Source organism: Ochotona curzoniae, unplaced genomic scaffold (assembly GCF_017591425.1).
Source record: "Ochotona curzoniae isolate NIBS_2020 unplaced genomic scaffold, NIBS_Ocur_1.0 contig_3332, whole genome shotgun sequence".
NCBI lineage: Eukaryota > Metazoa > Chordata > Mammalia > Lagomorpha > Ochotonidae > Ochotona > Ochotona curzoniae.
Window position 1 is genome coordinate 6666474 of NW_024465816.1, and position 17818 is coordinate 6684291.

General features: G+C 45.8%; 1 protein-coding gene across 2 annotated transcripts in view; it reads right to left on the reverse strand.

Moving 5' to 3' along the window:
- Positions 1–17818, reverse strand: part of LOC121156258 (phospholipid-transporting ATPase IB) — a 584459-nt gene that overhangs the window by 40047 nt on the left and 526594 nt on the right. The window contains exons 34-35 of one of the 2 annotated variants that reach the window (XM_040979868.1): positions 9773–9861; positions 2983–3087 (exon numbers count right to left, since the gene is read on the reverse strand). In XM_040979868.1, the coding sequence (XP_040835802.1) occupies positions 2983–3087; positions 9773–9861 (194 nt within the window). The remainder of the gene's footprint in view (positions 1–2982; positions 3088–9772; positions 9862–17818) is intronic. The other variant, XM_040979869.1, reaches the window with a different exon arrangement.

A 17818-nucleotide genomic window follows, 5' to 3' on the forward strand; every position in this document is an offset into this window, starting at 1 on the left:
CAGCTCCTGTCCTTTATCGAGGTTGCAAATGGGCCACCCAGGGAAGCCCCAGCAAGGAGCACTGAGAAAAACAAATGGGGGTGGGGTGTCCTGGAGTCCCCACACAGTCTTCTGGGAACAATCCCCTAGAATAGCAGCACAGGGTGGAGTTGAGAAGGGCAGAATTGGATAATCAAGCAAGGGAACGTGGGCGTGTGTACACACACATGCGTGAGCACACATGAGCACAACATTCAGATACATGTCTGTGAGTGCACCCTACCACGTGTGTATCTACATAAACACACACATGTTCTGGTATGCACAATGACATAACTACACGATGAAAGCTGCAAACTTGCAGAGGTTTCTGATCTTATGCAGCCACAATGAGACTATCTTCTACTGCCCACTGGAACATTTCACAGTCAATCTGAAGAGGATAAGCAGGTTTTAAAAGTTATGTCCCTTTTTTCATTAAGCAAAAAGACAGGGGCGCATGCTCCCTTTCAGGGTAACAGGCTACAACCCCTTTTCCCTGCCACGATTCTTGGCCACTCTGCAGACCAGCAGCTGACACTCTGCGTTCCCATCAGGGCTTAGGCTGGAAACTGTGTTGTATGCATTGTTTTCCTAAGCTCCAACCCCGCACCAGTAGATTAGCTTTCCTCTCCCACAGAGGAACAGGCCCCCTCACACAGGGCTATGTTGCGCATGGTCACGTGGCTCAGTGACTCAGGCAGAATTCAAACGCAGGCTCTGGATGACTGGAAGAAAAGTCTCCAAGACTGACGGGGTCAGCCGCCTGCAGGTAGCTAGACGCAGCATATTTGTTCATACACTTGAAACACAGCCTCCTCGCTGCTGTCTGCTGGCACCCTTCCCAGCTCAAACCCCTGGGGTCCCTCCCATCTTGACAGCTCCAGCCAGGGGGGCCAGAAGGCGACTTTGACCCACACGGGAGCAACATGGCCATCAGGGTTTTCTGATTCCATGGCCTGCTTTCCTGTTAAATGTGTGAAGTGGGGGGTGGGGGGGGTGGGGAGGAGGATGGTGGGAGAGGGCTTAGAACTTAGTGTTAAAATTCGCTTTCGACTTATTAATCACTTACACTTGCTCGGTAGCCACTGTCAAGTCTGCAGAATCTCTGAAATACAAGACAGCCTGTAAGATGTCGCCAACGATGCTGAAACTTACTGCGTTTATGAAGACCACCAGTTGACAGAGCTGTCAGTATTTACTAACTCCCTTTTGCAGGCTTGCACACACATGCACACGCACACACACACACACACACACACACACACACACACACGCACGCAGAGTTTCTGGATCCTATGGATCTGCTTTGTTTAGGTCTCAGAGGACACCAGAGCATCCTGAAAATCTCCGGCGGTAGGATCTGGGGCGTGATGAGCGCTGTGCTTTGCTGGTCTGCACGTGGAGCTGGCTCTGCGTGGTACAGCAGTTACGCACAGACCTGCTGCAGCCCTGATTCTCGTGCGCACAATTCTAAGTTGACTGAACACAGTGAGTTTTCAACCGACGATCTTAGAGTTGGCAGCACGGCTGCTATGCTTAATGCACTGCTGGCATCGGGAGCAGAGTCAAACCCGGCACCCAAATGTGGGATGTGGCTGTCACAAAGTGTGGCTTACCTTCTCACCCCAAATGACAATGCCATGAACTCACTTAGTAACAGTAAGTCATGGAAACAAACAAAAACCACACCAACTGCATACTGCAAAAACCCTTTTCCCAAAAGGTCTGTGGTTACTGGGAATTAATTACACTCCTAAAACCCTCACTGCTTTAAAAGGAACAAATGAAACAGAAATGAACAACCATGAAGTGCGATTATCTAGAAGTATCCATCTCCTAGATTTTTATTTCATTAGCAGTTGGTTCTAGACTTTGGTTAAGTGCTAACAGGAAGGAGAGAGCTGCATTCAGAACCGTCTGGAAACCTCACAATCCTCAGACAGTCAGGATTTCCTATTATTCTCCAAGTCCTCTTGGGCCCAGGGAAGTTGCCTTCAGCAGCTCAGGTCACACATCCCTAATCTGAGCACCTAAAACCGTCCAAGTATCAACGCCTTGAGGAAAAATCCTACGTCTTTAGCCTGTATGTATAAAGAGTGTAGGAAAAATAACTGACTTTCAAGTTGAAAGTTTGGCTCCAGTGGCCAGGATTTCTCACTACACCTACGTGCATGATCCAAAAGTCATAAAAATCTAAAATTCAAATTATTTCTGGTCCCAAGTGTTACAGATACAGGGTATTCTGGTCGCACGTTGACGTTAACCAAAGGCACTTCAATGTTGTTTGCACATACTCAATAAAGCAAACGGGATCCCATGTCCAACTACGTCCATGGGGAAAAGTGGGTTGCTGCTCTGTGAGAAACGACACCCAGAAACTACATTTGTGTCAAGAGTTCACACATGGCATCCCGATCCGGGGCAAAGCCATGACCACTATAAACGTGTCTCCTCCACATATGCCCTAATGCGCTGTAACAAGGTTTACAGGGGCGGCTCTCCGTGCGTTACTAGCCATGCAAACCCTCCTGGTAGCCACTCCTCTTTGAGTACTGCCAGTCATTGATCCTGAAATCCCAAGGCTTGGCTTTCCACATCCTCTCTGCTCACACTGCTAAATCTTGCTGTCCTTCCACTTCAAATTAACACTGATGCAACATGCATGTGTATCCCTGCTTGATCCATGGGTTGTTCTGTCCGCGAGCAGCTCCAGTATAAACTCTAGACATGCCCAAGGATGGGTCCCAGTGACGTACAAAGTCAGATTTCATGTGACCACTGAGAGAGAGAGCAACCTAACCCAACTTGGATGACATACTTAGAGAACAATCCAAAGGCCTCAGCTCGAGCAGCCGTGCTCTCACTGTGAAACCAAGAAGAGAAACAGGGGCAGGAGAAGGAAAGGTGGGGAGAAAAGCCCAGAGCCTCCGGCTCTTGAAATCCCCACACAGAGCTGCCCACCTCTTTCCATTGCTGTCCTGCAGCATCTCTTTCCCCATCATCCTGGACTTGGTTTCCAGCTCCTGTACTTCTTCCAGCAGCGTCTTTTTGCAAGTGTGCTTGGCTCTGTGTAAGGAGGATAAAGACAAACAGGACATAGTATGTGAACTTGACATGGCTGCAAAGATCACCTGCTCCTCCCTCATGCCACACCCGGATGTACTATGGTCAAGGTTGAAAAAGTGGAAACACATTTGCAATCTCCCTACACCACACGGCTCCATGTGTGCGGCTTAAAAACACTCCAGGTGCTGCAGAGCAGACCCAGACTCTGACAGTAGTCACTGAGCTCCTGGGTTAGCGCGGCCTTTCCCCTACTCTTCAGCGTGCGAACAGCTACGGCCACAACAGGGACGGAGCAAGTTCTAGATGCCAGACCCTTGATTTGGAGTCAAGAAACTATTCGAGAACAGCTTCCACTGATAACCACTTACCACAAAGGCCCATGGCGGCAAACCTCAGCAGCACGATACAGCACGATACAGCTATCAACTAGCAAGAGCAAACTGCCTTTCTTAGCTCAGTGTGAACCTCAGTTTGCGTGTGTCGCTGCTCTTGTAAGCATAGGAGAATGCAAAGGAAATCATTTTGCTTCAACCAAGGGACTTTCTAACACTGAAACTGAAAAATTACACATTGTAGTGAATTAACACAATATACCCCATACACCTGAATAGTTATGTGTCATTTAAAAAGAAAATGGAAGGAATCCTGAAACCAGAAAAAAATCTTTAAAAGCTACTCCTTCCAAATAGTAAAACAATGTAGTATATAGTATTTGACTCTGAATTTATTTTAACTTGTACTACCTTCTTGTTCCTCATTAAATAACATTTAATGGATCAGATTGTTGTTTGTTTTATTTTAACAGATTGAGAACAGGCAACGCTAAAACGGAGTTACTGGGTTGGAGACAATATAGGCAAAGAAAAGGTATTCAAAAATACAGGTCACATAAGAGAAATGGAAGAAAAGAAAAGGCTCATGAGTTAGCCACAGAAAGCAGGTTTCCCTGTTCTGAAAAACTGTGTATTAGTTTCATTTCAAAATAAATGCATGTCCAGAACCTGCTAGGGAGCAGGGCTCAAAGCATTTGGTATGGAAGGGAAGACACTGTTTGGAATGCCTGTGTCCCATACAGAAGCTCCTGATTCTAAGTCATGCCTCTGTTTCCAATCCAGCTTCCTGCAGGATTGGAGGCAGCAGGTGATGCCCAAGCAATGCTGGGGTCCCTGCCATCCAAAATGGAGACCTGGATTTAGTGCTGGGTCCTCCCTTGGGCCTGAACCAGCCCGACTATGTGTGGGCATCTGAGGAGTGAATCAGTGGATACAAGAACTCTGTTTTTCAAATAAATTTCAAAATTTAAACAAGGCTAAACACACACACACACACACACACACACACAAAAGAACAAAATTGAGCATTTCTGCTTGGAAGTAACAACAGTGCCTTGGGCATGTTTTGCAGATGGAGAGAGCTTGGCGGAGATGTGTTCCCTCCGCTCTCGAGGAAAGAAAGCCTGCTTGTCCCTGGACACGACGACTTAATCTGTAATGGAGCACTAGCACCAGGTACTGCCTCCGTGCCTATCATCCATTTCCACACAGTACACGAGAGAAAACCACACCGAGTTTAACACTTAACACCTTCGTTACTTCAGTGTCCTGAGACCCGTTATTGATAAAATGCTGTAGTTCAAAGCAGAGATTTAATTTAAACAGCAAATGAGAGAATTTTCTAGAAGAATGCTAGAATGCAGACTGTTCTACATGACTATACATGGCTGGTCTTAAACTTGACCTTGACTGCATAAGCTTTTGGGGTTCTAAGGAGAACAAGTTGACTGTGTGGTTTGCTCACAGTAGCCCTGCACACAGCACAGCTCCCAGGAGGATGTATCTGCCTGATTCTCTCACTCTCTCAAGACCCTCCTAACTTCACCCTTTTTCCCTAGCGCCCATCATTTCTATACGCTCACCCAAGGTCTACAGCAGCCCCCACTACTATCTTTTGGGTCACGGAAAAGGAGGCCAGAAATTAGAAAAAGAAAAAAAAAAACTAGGTTGGTGGGCAGGGACAAAAACTTGGCATCTTCAGCTCAGATCAGGAAAACAAAGGGTCTGAACTGCCATGCTGGAGATGCCAGTTGTATTTCTCTTTCACAAAAGGCCTCGGGACAGTGGTCTGAGCATCTCATTGCCCCAGTCAGGTGCCACGGATGAAGCCCCAACCGGGCCCAACAACGCCGAGGCAATCTGACGGAGCACTGAGGCAACCTCCGAGAGAAATCAGTACTCCGTAAGAATCGCAAAATGCAACATGGGGCGGGGGATGGGATTAACTACTCTATTTTTTTTTTAAAGAAGATTTGCATGAAAGGCAGAGTGACAGCACTTATATGGGATCCCAGGGCATGCAAGGCAAAGACTTTAGCCACTAGGCTATCACTCTGGGCCCTGACTTAGCATCTTGAAGTTGACATTACTTATACAATTTTTCCCCCTGAACTATCTTTCTTTTGCGTGGAAAAGTAGTGAGTCAAAAGAAAATGTTAATTGTTGAAGGTGGATGTCAACCCAAATACAATGAGCTCCAAAAGCAGTGAACATAGTTAGGTTAATAAAAAAAAAAAATCAAGGCCATTTGTACATAGAATTTGCTTATTACCTTTCCACTTAACTGCCTATTTGGGATTAGAATAAGGAAATGAAGTCATTCTGGAATTGGGGATCGTGTTGTGTGATCCCTGGAACAAGACAGGAGATGCAGTCAGATAAAAGGAAACCAGTCTTTCTGTGCTCAGCAGCCTTGAGCTCTGCAGTATTTTCATGAGACAACACCAACAAACTTCTCCTAGATAAGAATCGGTGCATGGTAGCTGACCTAACTCTGCTGCCAGAGCAAAACATTTTGGAAGAGTGTAAGCTGAAGAATACTAAAATAGTTCTGGATAATTGAAATATCATGCTTCTAATAAAAGTACTCGTTAGCCAGGTATCACATATAATAAATCAATTGTTTTAATAAAGGATAGGTTAGTTTGGTGCCTCATGAAAATGCTGGCGAAGAGGACAATTACGCAAGCGCTTTCAAGGCACTCCAGGTCTAACTTGGTATGCTCTATTAACAGATCTTCATCCACAAAGATGACAGACTTCACGGAAAAAGTGATTGAATTACCTCACTCTCTTCTGGTTCATCACAGCCTAGGTCTTGAAATGGAAGTGAGAGATTGGGCAAAGAAAGAGGAAAAACTCAGGAAGACACAGCCGCCTATTTTTTTAAAAGTGCTTACAGGAGTATATTTGAAAAAGGCAAGTCTGCATGGTACTGCAATTTAAAGACTGTTTCCAGAAAGAGCTAAGTACTGCAATTGAGAACCAACCCTTGAGTTTGGCCCAAAGCAAAAGCAAGGAATTGCAACATGTAGAAGCTTCCCTGCCAGGTGCCACCATCAGGCACCTTCATTCCTATTTACTCTTTTAGAACACTTCTCGGGAGTTCCAGGTGCGTCCTAGTATTGCACATCTCCATGGATGTTTGACAACTGAAATCAGAAGATGGGCGGTTGCGGGTAACCAGGGGCAACACGTTTGTTCAGCACGTGGAAGAACAGAACAGAACATGTATTCTAAGGCTGCAGTTCTGAAACAGGAATCACAGCTCAGCACCAAAGTCTCAAAGGAGGTGGGTGGCCGACCGTCGGAGAGCACGTCAAACAGCACACAGAGGGGTGGGGACTGTGGCACGGCCGGTGCAGTGGTGGTGTGGGATACCAGCCTCTCATTTGGGAGTGTCAGCTGAAGTCTCAGCAATTCTGATGTCACTCCAGCTCCCCAGTACTGCATGTAGCAGGGAAGAGAGGAGAGTTCAAGTGTTTGGGTCCTCTAGTCGCTCAGGTGGGAGACCAGGTTCTTAGCTCCTACATTCGGCCTGGCCCAAGCCAACACTGTTGTAGGCACCTGGAGAGTGAACCAGGGGATGGAAGAGTTCTCTCTGTTTCTCTATTGCTCTGCCTTTTAAATGAATGAAAAACGCCAGGAGCTTGGAGCCCAATCTAGGTTTCTCATGTGACAGGAAGGAACTCAACGGGTTCTGCACTGATGGAAAGTTGGGAACTGGAGCTAGGATTCAAATCTAGGCACTCGACTGTGCAATGCAGGCATTTTAGATACTAAACATGCGTTTCCCCATAAGCTTTCTGCAGTGCTCCGAGATAAGCCTCCTAACTGAACTTGCCTTAGCAACAAATATTTCAATCGTGGAGCATAATATGAATACAATAATCGGAGGGAAAATGTCCAATTAAAGTCACAAAAATTATGTCTTTGAAGAAGAGGTGTTCCAGAGGAAACGTTACAGGCGATGCCTTAAACAGGCAATACACATTGAGCATACACTGGCAGCAATGAACCCAGGTGATAACCAACACCTGCTATTCGCCCTACTTCCTTCAGTGAGACAAAACAAAAATGCATTTTGGGAAGTGCCTGTAGAATTTAGGAGTGGCCTTTCCTGCTCGGTCCAGAGCTGAGATACTGCAAGGCTCCCAGACGAAGCTGTGGATGGGCCCTGTGGCACCCAGCAGTAGGTAGCTGCCAACAATTGCCATCACTCACCTGCTCCCAGCCACACTCAGTGCTACCTCCTTGGTAGGAGCCCTATTTCAACCCAGCTGGCCAGCGCCTCACAAAGGAAGAGACCTTGTCTCTTTCCATGTAGTGGAGCTGGAAGCAGGGCTGTTTGCCATATCCTAGTGGAGACGGAAATGGTGCTAATTTTACAGTGCGAGTTCCTACAAAACAGGGCGAAATCAATTCCTGGTGGAGGGGCTAGCTGATTTGCCTCTGGTCCTTGTACTTGGGACACCTTGGGAAAGAGCCAGAAAACAGACAAGGAGACACAGAGAGACTCTGTCATCTACAAATGCTCGCTTTCAAACAGAAGAGGCTTTTGCTAAAAAAAAAAAAAAAAAAACCAAAAAAAAAACTACTTGGCAAATGGTGTCAATAAAATGTGTTTTTTTTCATGACATTAAGAGAGTTGAATCAAAACACTCTGAGACTAATGTATAAGCGTGTAACCGCTTCTCAATCACTATAAATGGAAAAAGCCCTTCTGATGAGCTAAGACCATGTTCTATTTGCCGAAAACCAACTTACCTCTGCAAAACCAAACAAATTCAGAAATGGAATATTGGCCTTTAAGACAGCAAAAACAGAACTAATGTTTCCTTACAGTGCATCTAATTAGATTAAACAATACATCCTTTGGCTATTATCTTGAATATTCTCCTTCTACCATTTACAGAACACAGGTTCACCACACAAAATGGGCACACTGATAAAGCAATTAGGAAATTACAATTAATTCTTACTAAGAGTTGAAAAACTCAGGGAACAGAAGGAGAACTAAGAGGCACTGTAAAATCCTTCCTCCTTCGTCCTGCATTAGCTATCATTGGTTGTCAAGATCATGCCAAAATGAAGACTTTTTCAAAAGACATCCTTAACTGTCAAGCAAGAATAATTCTCAGAGAGTAGGAGGAAAGGAGAGATAAAAATGAAACTTGATGTCTTTTCCTGGAAGGTGTGGATTACGAGTCTCAAGGGCCCTGAAATAATTACAGCAAGCATAAAGCCAAGTGAAGGGCCTCAGTTTTCAGGGAAGTTGGACACTGTTTGTGGAAGGAATTAAGCTCATCCAAAGCAAAAATCCATATCATCTCATTTAGAGCCACCATTCCTTTGCTTAGGGATGAAATGAAAATTTTGTGCCTTGGCTGTTTCTTAGATGCTGTTTTTTTTTTTTTTTACAAGAGTATCTTGGAAGCATAGTTTAAAACATAGGAAAAAAATTTGAGTAGCTAACACCTATAAACATGATACTGTATGATGTCTTATTAGATTGTAGTATTTCATATTTAATTTATAATTCCATCTTTGTGGCTGATTTTTCTCAGTCTTATAAATTAATGTTCTAAGATTTTTACTGGAGGAATTCCAGCTGTGAAAAACGAAGAACACTTTACTCCTGCCCTGAGGCATGACTTATAGATCGACAACTCACTGGGATGTACAGGGTTGAATGCAGGCCCATGGATGCAGCGCTGAGCATCAGGTATGAAGCAGAAATGAGTTTTCAGTCAAGCTTGCCTAACTCAGTAGAAGGGGCCTGTGCCTCCCTCTTGACTGTCCCAGCAACTCTTCTCAAACTCTGTGTTGCACACATTTCCCTATCAAGATAAAGTGCAAGTTTAAAATAAAAACAATGGAAGGGCCCGGCGCGGTGGCCCAGTGGTTAAGGCCCTCGCCTTGCACGCACAGGATCCCACATGGGCACTAGTTCTAATCCCCGCAGCCCCGCTTCCCTTCCAGCTCCCTGCCTGTGACCCGGGAAAGCAGTGGAGGATGGCCCAAAGCTTTGGGACCCTGCACCCGCTTGGGAGACCCGGAAGAGGCATAGTATTGGCTGTTGCGCTCACTTGGGGAGTGAATCATCAGACGGAAGATCTTCCTCTCTGTCTCTCCTCTCTGTATATCCGCCTTTCCAATAAAAAAAATAATAATAAAAATAAATCTTTAAAAAATAAATAAAAACAATGGAAGTCTTTTCCTGTGGGTGGAAGGACGCCTGCTCCTTCACAATACCCATGTCCCTAGTGCCCTCTGCAGCAGGGGTCATGTGGAAGACGAGTACAAGGACAGAGAAGTAAGACTCGTGGTTGCTTCTTCATTCTTCCACTTACGCTCTCCATGCCACATCTTCCATCAAACAGGCAGTGGGGACCAGAAACAATCCCAGCCAGAAGTGTGCAGAGCTCAGGACCATGGCTGCCTGCAAGAGACCAAGAGATGGGGCACATGCATTAATGCTTGTAGTCCCAAGCAGGGAGGTGGGACTTGACCAAACACAAACACTCCCCAGCCCCCAAACCATGAGCAGCATTATGTTCAGCAGAAGGTAGCCTACACCTGCCAAGCAGAAAGCGGGAGTGGGGTGGTGATTCCTCACTGGATCACCGCTGCATCCACATCCACTCTTTCACTTACAGGCATACATTGATGTGTCTTACACTGTGCCCCAAGTCCCCGGCCCTGAGAACACTATCCTAAATCCTTCTGAAAGGGAAATGCCAGTGCCCTCGGATTACTATGACAGACTGCTCCTCTATCAGTCTAAGAAGTGAGTGCAGACACATTCAGAGCAGGGCAAGGGGTGCTGGCAGATATGTCTGGGATGTCTGTGTGCCTTATTTGAGTGCCTAGTTCCACTTTCAGCTGCTCCACTTCCAATCCAGTTTCCTACTGACACACTTCCTGAGAGGCAGCAAGTGATGGGTATCCCAGTTCTCACACCTACACAGGAAACCCAGATGGCACCTGGCCAGGCCTGGGCAGTGGCGGCCATTTAGGAATGGAACCAGTGACCAAAACATCTCTGTCTTTCAAATAAAATTCTTATTTTGTTTTATTTCAGAAAAGGAACACTCATGTGACTACTATAGTAGTAAAGAAATTTGAAATAAATGTTCAAGAGTCTGGCTTGTTTACAGCAGCACAATCTACAATAGCGAAGACATGGAAACAACCCAGATGTCCATCCAAAGAGGAGTGGCCAAAGAAACTGTGGTACATTGACTCCATGAAATATTATTCAGCCATTAAAAAAATGAAATTATACAATTTGCAACCAGACGATCCTAACTAGAGAGCAGTATGCTCAGTGAAATAAGTGAATCACAAAAAGAGAAATACCATATGTTCTCTCTAACATAAGGAATCCATCGTGCAAATTGGAATGTAGAGTGGTGGAGTAATGAAGACTACCATATCCAGAAGTGAAGATACAATGCAACATGCATCTCTGCTTCCAAACAAAAGATAAACTCCCAACAAACGTGTTGGATATATCCACACAACGGGATGATGGACTGCCTGACAGTGTCTGTACCAGCAATGTCAGGGCACACTTGAATAGCAGACTGATGGAATTGTAACTCCTTATGAAGAGTTGTGACATTATGGGAAAAATCAATCAGGGCTGGAAGAAGGAGGGAGGGGAATCCCAAACTATACAAAATTGTATGATAGATTTCAAAAATAAAAATTTAGAAAAAAAGAAAAAAGCAATATATATGTGCAAGATTTGATTACTGTATACAATATTTATATACATGAATAAAGTACCTTTCTGCTTTGTTTAAAAAAAGAGAGAATGACTTGTTAAAAACATTTTGGTACCTATATATGATGGATTTTCACACAGCACTTAGAGTACAGAATTACATATTTCAACACAGAGATATGCCCATGAAAAGCAGGGTTCTAATGGGTACCTATCATGGGAGCTTGGAAAAAGAACTTTAACTTGAAGTTATTCCCAGATGCAGCTTAAGGGGTCCAGGTATTGTCACCCTCAAACAAGGTGTCATGGTATGCTGTTTATTTTAAATCAATTGTCCGTGGGCCTGGCATGGCAGCCTGGTGGCTCATGTCCTCACCTTGCATGTGCCAGGATCCCATATAGGTGCCAGTTTTAATTCCAGCAGCCCCACTCCACTTCCAGCTTCTTGCTTACGGTTCATGAAGACAGAGAATGATAACCCAAAACCTTGGGACCCTGCATCTGCATGGAAGACCAGTAAGAAGCTCCTGGCTTCAGATCAGCCCAGCTCTGGCTGTTGCGGCCACTTGGAAAGTGAACCAGCAGATAGCAGATCTTCCTGTAAATTTGCCTTTCCAATGAAAATAAATAAATCTTTAAAGAAATAAATAAATTGCCCTGGTGAATAGGCAGACATGTCCAATGTTTAACCCTGCAGTTCTCTTATCCATATGATGGTTGAATTCACCAAAGAGGAATGCAACCACTTCAGCCTTCTTCCTGTAATTTCACCTACCAGGAAAATCACACCCATCGCAGACAGAGAAAGTGAAGGTCAACCACCTCACCCCAGGTCCACACAAACAAAGTCATCTCTGGAGACCTACACGTGCTTTACACTGATTTTCTTTATTTGAAAGCCAGAGACAGAGACAGCAACAAGGTCAGGCTGAAGCCAGGAAGTGCAAACTCCATCGGAACCTCTCACACGGCTGCAGCGACCCAGCTATGCGAGCCATCACTGCTGCCTCCCAGGAAGCTGCAATTGGGAGAGAATCAGACACTCTGATAAGGGATTCGGGATCCCAAGCAATGTCTTCACTGCCATGCCAAATACCTACCCCTGTCGCCGTTAAGAACTAGGTATTATAAATGTAGGACATACTAAACTCTGTAAAGGTATGCCTCAGAAAGGGTCCCATTGTCCTGATTTTCACGTAGTGAGATCTAAAGTCATTAAAGCTGCAGCATTGAAATGCTTATTGACAAATATTTCATAATTACCATCTCTTTACCCATACTCAATATGACTGGGTAGGGTTCTAAACACTACTTTAGGGTGTGCAAGCAGTTCCATGCAAAGAGGGCACCTTTCAATTAATACACCTTTGGCTAGTGATTTACAAAACACGTAGGTACCAATTTGGCAGAACCAATGGCAATGAAGTAGAGGCTGAATGGGAAAATGTGCTAAGTTAGGACAGTGGCTGGCCAGAGCCGGGCACGGGAGTGAAGGCTTGTCTGAGCTGTGCAGAAGTGCCCTGGGTTAGACTAACTACCAGGGACACCCATGTCTAATTATGTCTTTTGCCTTTAGACTTGAATGTCTTTATTTATTCTCATCTAATAGAAAGGCCCAGCCATGGCTCGTCCATACCCACATATGGCTCACACATGGCTCAATAGGGGTTGAGACCTTGCCTAGTCCATCCCACATCTACTCTGGTTCTCCAGGACACCAGAGGGTGTTGGAGTCTGGCCTGGCTCGGTGCATCCAATCCCAGTCCACACTTGTGCCAAGGGAGACTACAACTGTTTACTGATCAGAACGCAGCGCCCATTCCAGCCCACGCGCCCCTTGGTGGGAACCTCAACCCAGCTAGGGTTGTCCCCTTAGCTCTCCAACCGGGCCTGTTCCCAGCCATAGATCACATGCATGCCATTGGTTGCTCTGACTCAGCTTGGCACAGCCCCTCACCTGTTCTGATCTCTGCCTTAGACACTGTGGCTTGGTGTCCCTGGCTTATGCAGACCAATAGGTACAAGAGCCTAGCTCGGCATGACCTGTGCTCTGTCCTGGTCTCTAGTTTTGCTTGTTGGCTAAGGTTTGCTCAGTTCTGCCCTGTCCACCCTGTTCCTTTACCAATTGACACATTAGCCAGCTGTTGCAGCTACTTTTCCCAGCTTGTCCGACCCCCAGGTCTGGACCACATGTTCACCAGAGGGAGCTATGACTCACCAAGGGAGTTTCCCAAGTTCCTCCGCTTAACCCATTCCCAGACCCAGTTCTCATACATGCCATTGGGTTTAGGCCAGGTTCTGGCAAAGTCTGGCCTTCCATTTGGCCTTGTATGAGCTGGTGAACGTTGCAGCCCGGCCCACCCTACACCCTATTCAGGACGCACATTTGGGTGCTGCTGCCCTGACTAGTCCAGACTATTGGGGGTTCCTTTACCTGTGATTGATGGCAGGCTCCTTGGTCACGCCCAGCTTAGTCCATCACCACCCCAACTCTTGAGGTAACCAGTGGGGCTAGAATTTCCACAGGATTTGGTCCACACAACCCTCACAGAATCTACCCCCAGTTATAGTTCTCGAGTACTAGATAATGTCATGGCCCTGCCTAATGTGACCAGTCTCCTGATCCATCATCATGTCAGGTAACAGGATATGATTCTGCTGGACAAGTCCGAGCCATAGCTTTAGCATGGTCTGGTTTTTGAAGGTCAGCATTGCTCAGTGATTACAACTTTTCAAAGGAAGAGTTACTGTCATTGGGAATTTATACGATTGATTCACGTCCTAGAAGCACAGTGGGTTCAACCTGGAGCTACCTAAGCAGCGATTCAAAGAACCGAAACCCCAGAGCTCCCCAGCCGGGTGGCCAGTGCGCCATTTGGTGCCAGGCTCCACCTGCTGGCTGCCCAATGAGGGTAGCAGGTGGGCCCCAGACCTGCCCAGTCACGGAGACCTCCCCCTTCGGTGTACTCACCCCGAGGGAAGCAGCCCCCGGAGCCCAGGCAGGCCCGGGGACAGCTCAACATGTGCACATGGTGGCTGTTGTCTGGGATCCAGGCATGAGACGCCCTGTCCTGAGACCCACCCAAAAAGACAAATCTTACATGATTTTACTCACACACGGAAACTGAAAAGGTTTATCTTGTGGTGTTGAGAGTAGAAGAGTGGTTGCCGGAGGTGGGGATAGCAGGAGACGGGAAGTGACCCCAAAGGATACAAAGTCCCAACCAGATCATAGAATGATTATGATTAACAACAACGTATCTTCCACAGGCAGTGAGACATGCTTAAAGTGAGAGATACTATAACTACCGTCATGTGATCATGATCCATGTTGTACTATATACTCCATCTTTGCGCACTGTACACATTACATTCTATATTATATAATTATAATACATCTAACAGAACATCACCTCGCACCCCCTAAGCATGTATAATTATCAGATGACAACCAGAAAGCAAAGGAGGCTGGTGTAACTGGAGCTGAGGTCAATATGCCCCCAACTGGGTAATAAATTAGTAGAGATGTAACTGATACAGAGGAGAGCTCTGCATCTACTCCTCCATGGTAGCCATTTTATAGAAGAAATGCCAAGCCTGCCACTTCCCCCTGGATCTGATCATAAGGGAGTACAGTCACTAAGGTTCACATAGAGGCTGATCTGCCCCTGAGCCCTGCTGACTCCTCCAAGGGCGAGCAGGGATCAAGCCAGGCCAGCTGCTCTCTGCCCAGCACAGTCTCCACAGCCCCACTGCCACATTTCATGTGTCCAACACCACAAATACCGGGCACCGACTTCAAATTCTAAGTGAAACAAAACCTGGAGAAGCTGCATGGTTACAAAAGCAAAAGGAAATCCAGAAGGGCAAGAAATTCATCTCATGCAGCAATCAAAAAACAAGGTAAAATCAAGTCCAAAATACAAACTGCGGTTTAAAAAACACTTGTACCGTCACCTGTGTCTCCTCAACCCTACCTATCCCTCATCTTTCTCTCCTAATCTTTTCCCCTAAAGAACAAGGTAGCCTCCACCTTGTTTATGAGGTTCCTGGAAACCTGTCCTCCATGCCTTGCAGGACAGAAGCTGAATAAATCCCCTTCGTTTTGCTGTGAGCCCTTTTAAGAAGGATGGGACTGTAAATTCCAAATCTGTTGCTCAGGAGGGCTGTGTGGCAGTTCCAAGTTAGGAGTTAGGACTTGGCTTGGGGCAGCTGTGCCGTGCCTGAAGGCAAAACACTCAGAGCCCAAGGAATGACAGCCTGGCCCTAACTCTGCAGTACATCTCAATAGAAAATATCATGGGCAGCTAAAGCACTTGGAAAGACCACGCTGGTACACCACAGGAGGAGGGGGAGGAGGCATATTTGGGCTGAAATCTAGTTGATTGTTTTCTGCCATCCTTCATGCCGACTCCCCCTCCATCCGTTGTGCCTACAGCCTGGTGCCAATTTATTTTTAATTTGAGTGATGGGGGAGGGGGAAGGAGAGAGCACGAGAAAGCGAGGAGAGAACAGGAAAGAGATTCTATCCACTGGTCCATTCTCTAACTATCTGCAGCAGCTATGAAGAGAGGGGGCCAAAGTCAGGAGCCTAATTCAGATCTCCCAGGCAGGTGGCAGGACCAGTCACCTGAGTCATCACTGTTGCCTCCAGGGTCTTTACTGGCATAGTCAGGAGCCAGAGGCAATTTTACCAAACAAACCCAAGCATTCCCATTAGAACACTGGCATCTTCTCAGGAGGCTTAACGCTACACCAAATGCCTGTCCCAGCATGGTGCCAATTTTAAGCTTTGATTTACTGCAAAGGTGGAGGTCATCTCAGTTGAATACTTTGGAACATTTTCTAAAGAGAGTCTCTCCAACCACTCAGGCCAGTCACCCTGTGTGAATGCAAATGAATTTTTATATAAACAACCAAGTAATCCCAGAAGCACCTGCACACTTGAAATAATTTAAAAGCTACCTCCAATCCCAATGTGTAAACAATTCCAGTTTAGTTCCTATGTGTAGGGAAATCTACACAGAGAAAATCTGAATCCACAGTTTTCAGCACGAAAAACAAACAAACAAAACAAAACAAAACAAAACAAAAAAACCCAGGGCCCTGCACAATGACCTAGTGGCAAAAGTCCCCATATGGGCGCCAGTTCTAATCCTGGTATCCCCACTTCCCATTCAGCTCCTGTATTGCGGCCTGGGAAAGCAGATGAAGACGGCCCAAAGCCTTGGGACCCTGCACCCATGTGGGAGACCTGGAAGAGCTCCTGGCTTCTAGCTTCAGATTGGCTTAGCACTGGCCATTGCGCTCACTTGGGGAGTGAATCATCACTTGGGGAGTGATCTTCCTCTTTGTCTCTCCTCCTCTCTCTATATATCTGACTTTGTGATAAAAATAAATAAATCTTAAAAAAAAAAACCCTGTCAGTTCTACCCCAAATCACCTGTAACAGAAGGTGGGAGAGATTAGAACTACCTAAAATATGATTCCTACACACCTATGTCATTAGAAACAGAGATATAACAAACACATTCTTTTCAGCAATGGCCTTTACTGGCATGTTTTATCACCAAAGCCTAAGGGAGCTTTACCAATAGATGTTGCTATGCTGAGATGCCAAAAGCAACCTCATAGGGGTTTCTCTAAGCCATTCCTTGGCTCATCAAGCATGTCCTCCATCCTGGAGGGAGAGGTAACTACCTGGGGGTTATAATTTATGTACACCAAAATGCCTACATTCCAAAGAATTAGTCTGAAGGCGTTGCAACTCCGTGTAGCTGCCATCTAACACGAAACACAGGACACACCCATCATCCCCCAGGGTCGTCTTTGCCTCTTGCCAGTTGATCCCACCCCGCAAAGGGTGATCAGTGCCTTGGCTTCTGTAGCCAGAGCTAAAATTTTCCTATCATAGAGTCTCCTTTAGATAAACAACACAGCATGAACATTTTGAATATGTTTTTTTAAAACTTCCTTGAGATTGATCCACGCTGCTGCCTGCATCTGTACCTTTCTGCTTTGATGACGATATTCTGCTGTGTGAACGCAGCACAGTTTGCTTGTCCAGCCTCCTGCTGATGGACTCTGGGTGATTTCCAGGTTGGGTCCATTCTGAAGAGCAGGGCTGCTCAACATGTGCCTGGGTAAGCCTCTGTTTTTAGACACGTGTTTCCATTTCTCTTAGGTAAACAGCTGGCAGTGTGGTTGCTGCGTCTTACGGGAAGAGCATGATTGGCATTATAGAAATGGCCAGAAAGTTCTTTACAGCACGTATGTATGAGCAAAACAAATGCATGAGCACTCTGATGGCTTTAAACCTTCACCATCATGCAGTGTTACTAGTGCTTGATGTCAGCCACTCCTGTGACCAGTGGTATCACCATCCCAGCAGCCACTGAAGACAGAAGCTGCAGGAAAGTGGCACAACAGTTTTAGGGTGAAAAAAAAAATAACCCTGAGGCAAACAAGAATGCCTCCACTCAAGATATACAAAATGGGGCGTGCTTTTGTTTTCAATTGGTTGCAATAAACTTACATATACCCCCAGTCCTGGAAGAAGATAGTTTTCACTTTTCCCAAACAGGATGTGAGGTCACAGATTGGTGACACTGCAATTTGCTTATTTCAAGGGAGAGAGGTGGGGCTGTTCAATTTCTCTAATTGTTAA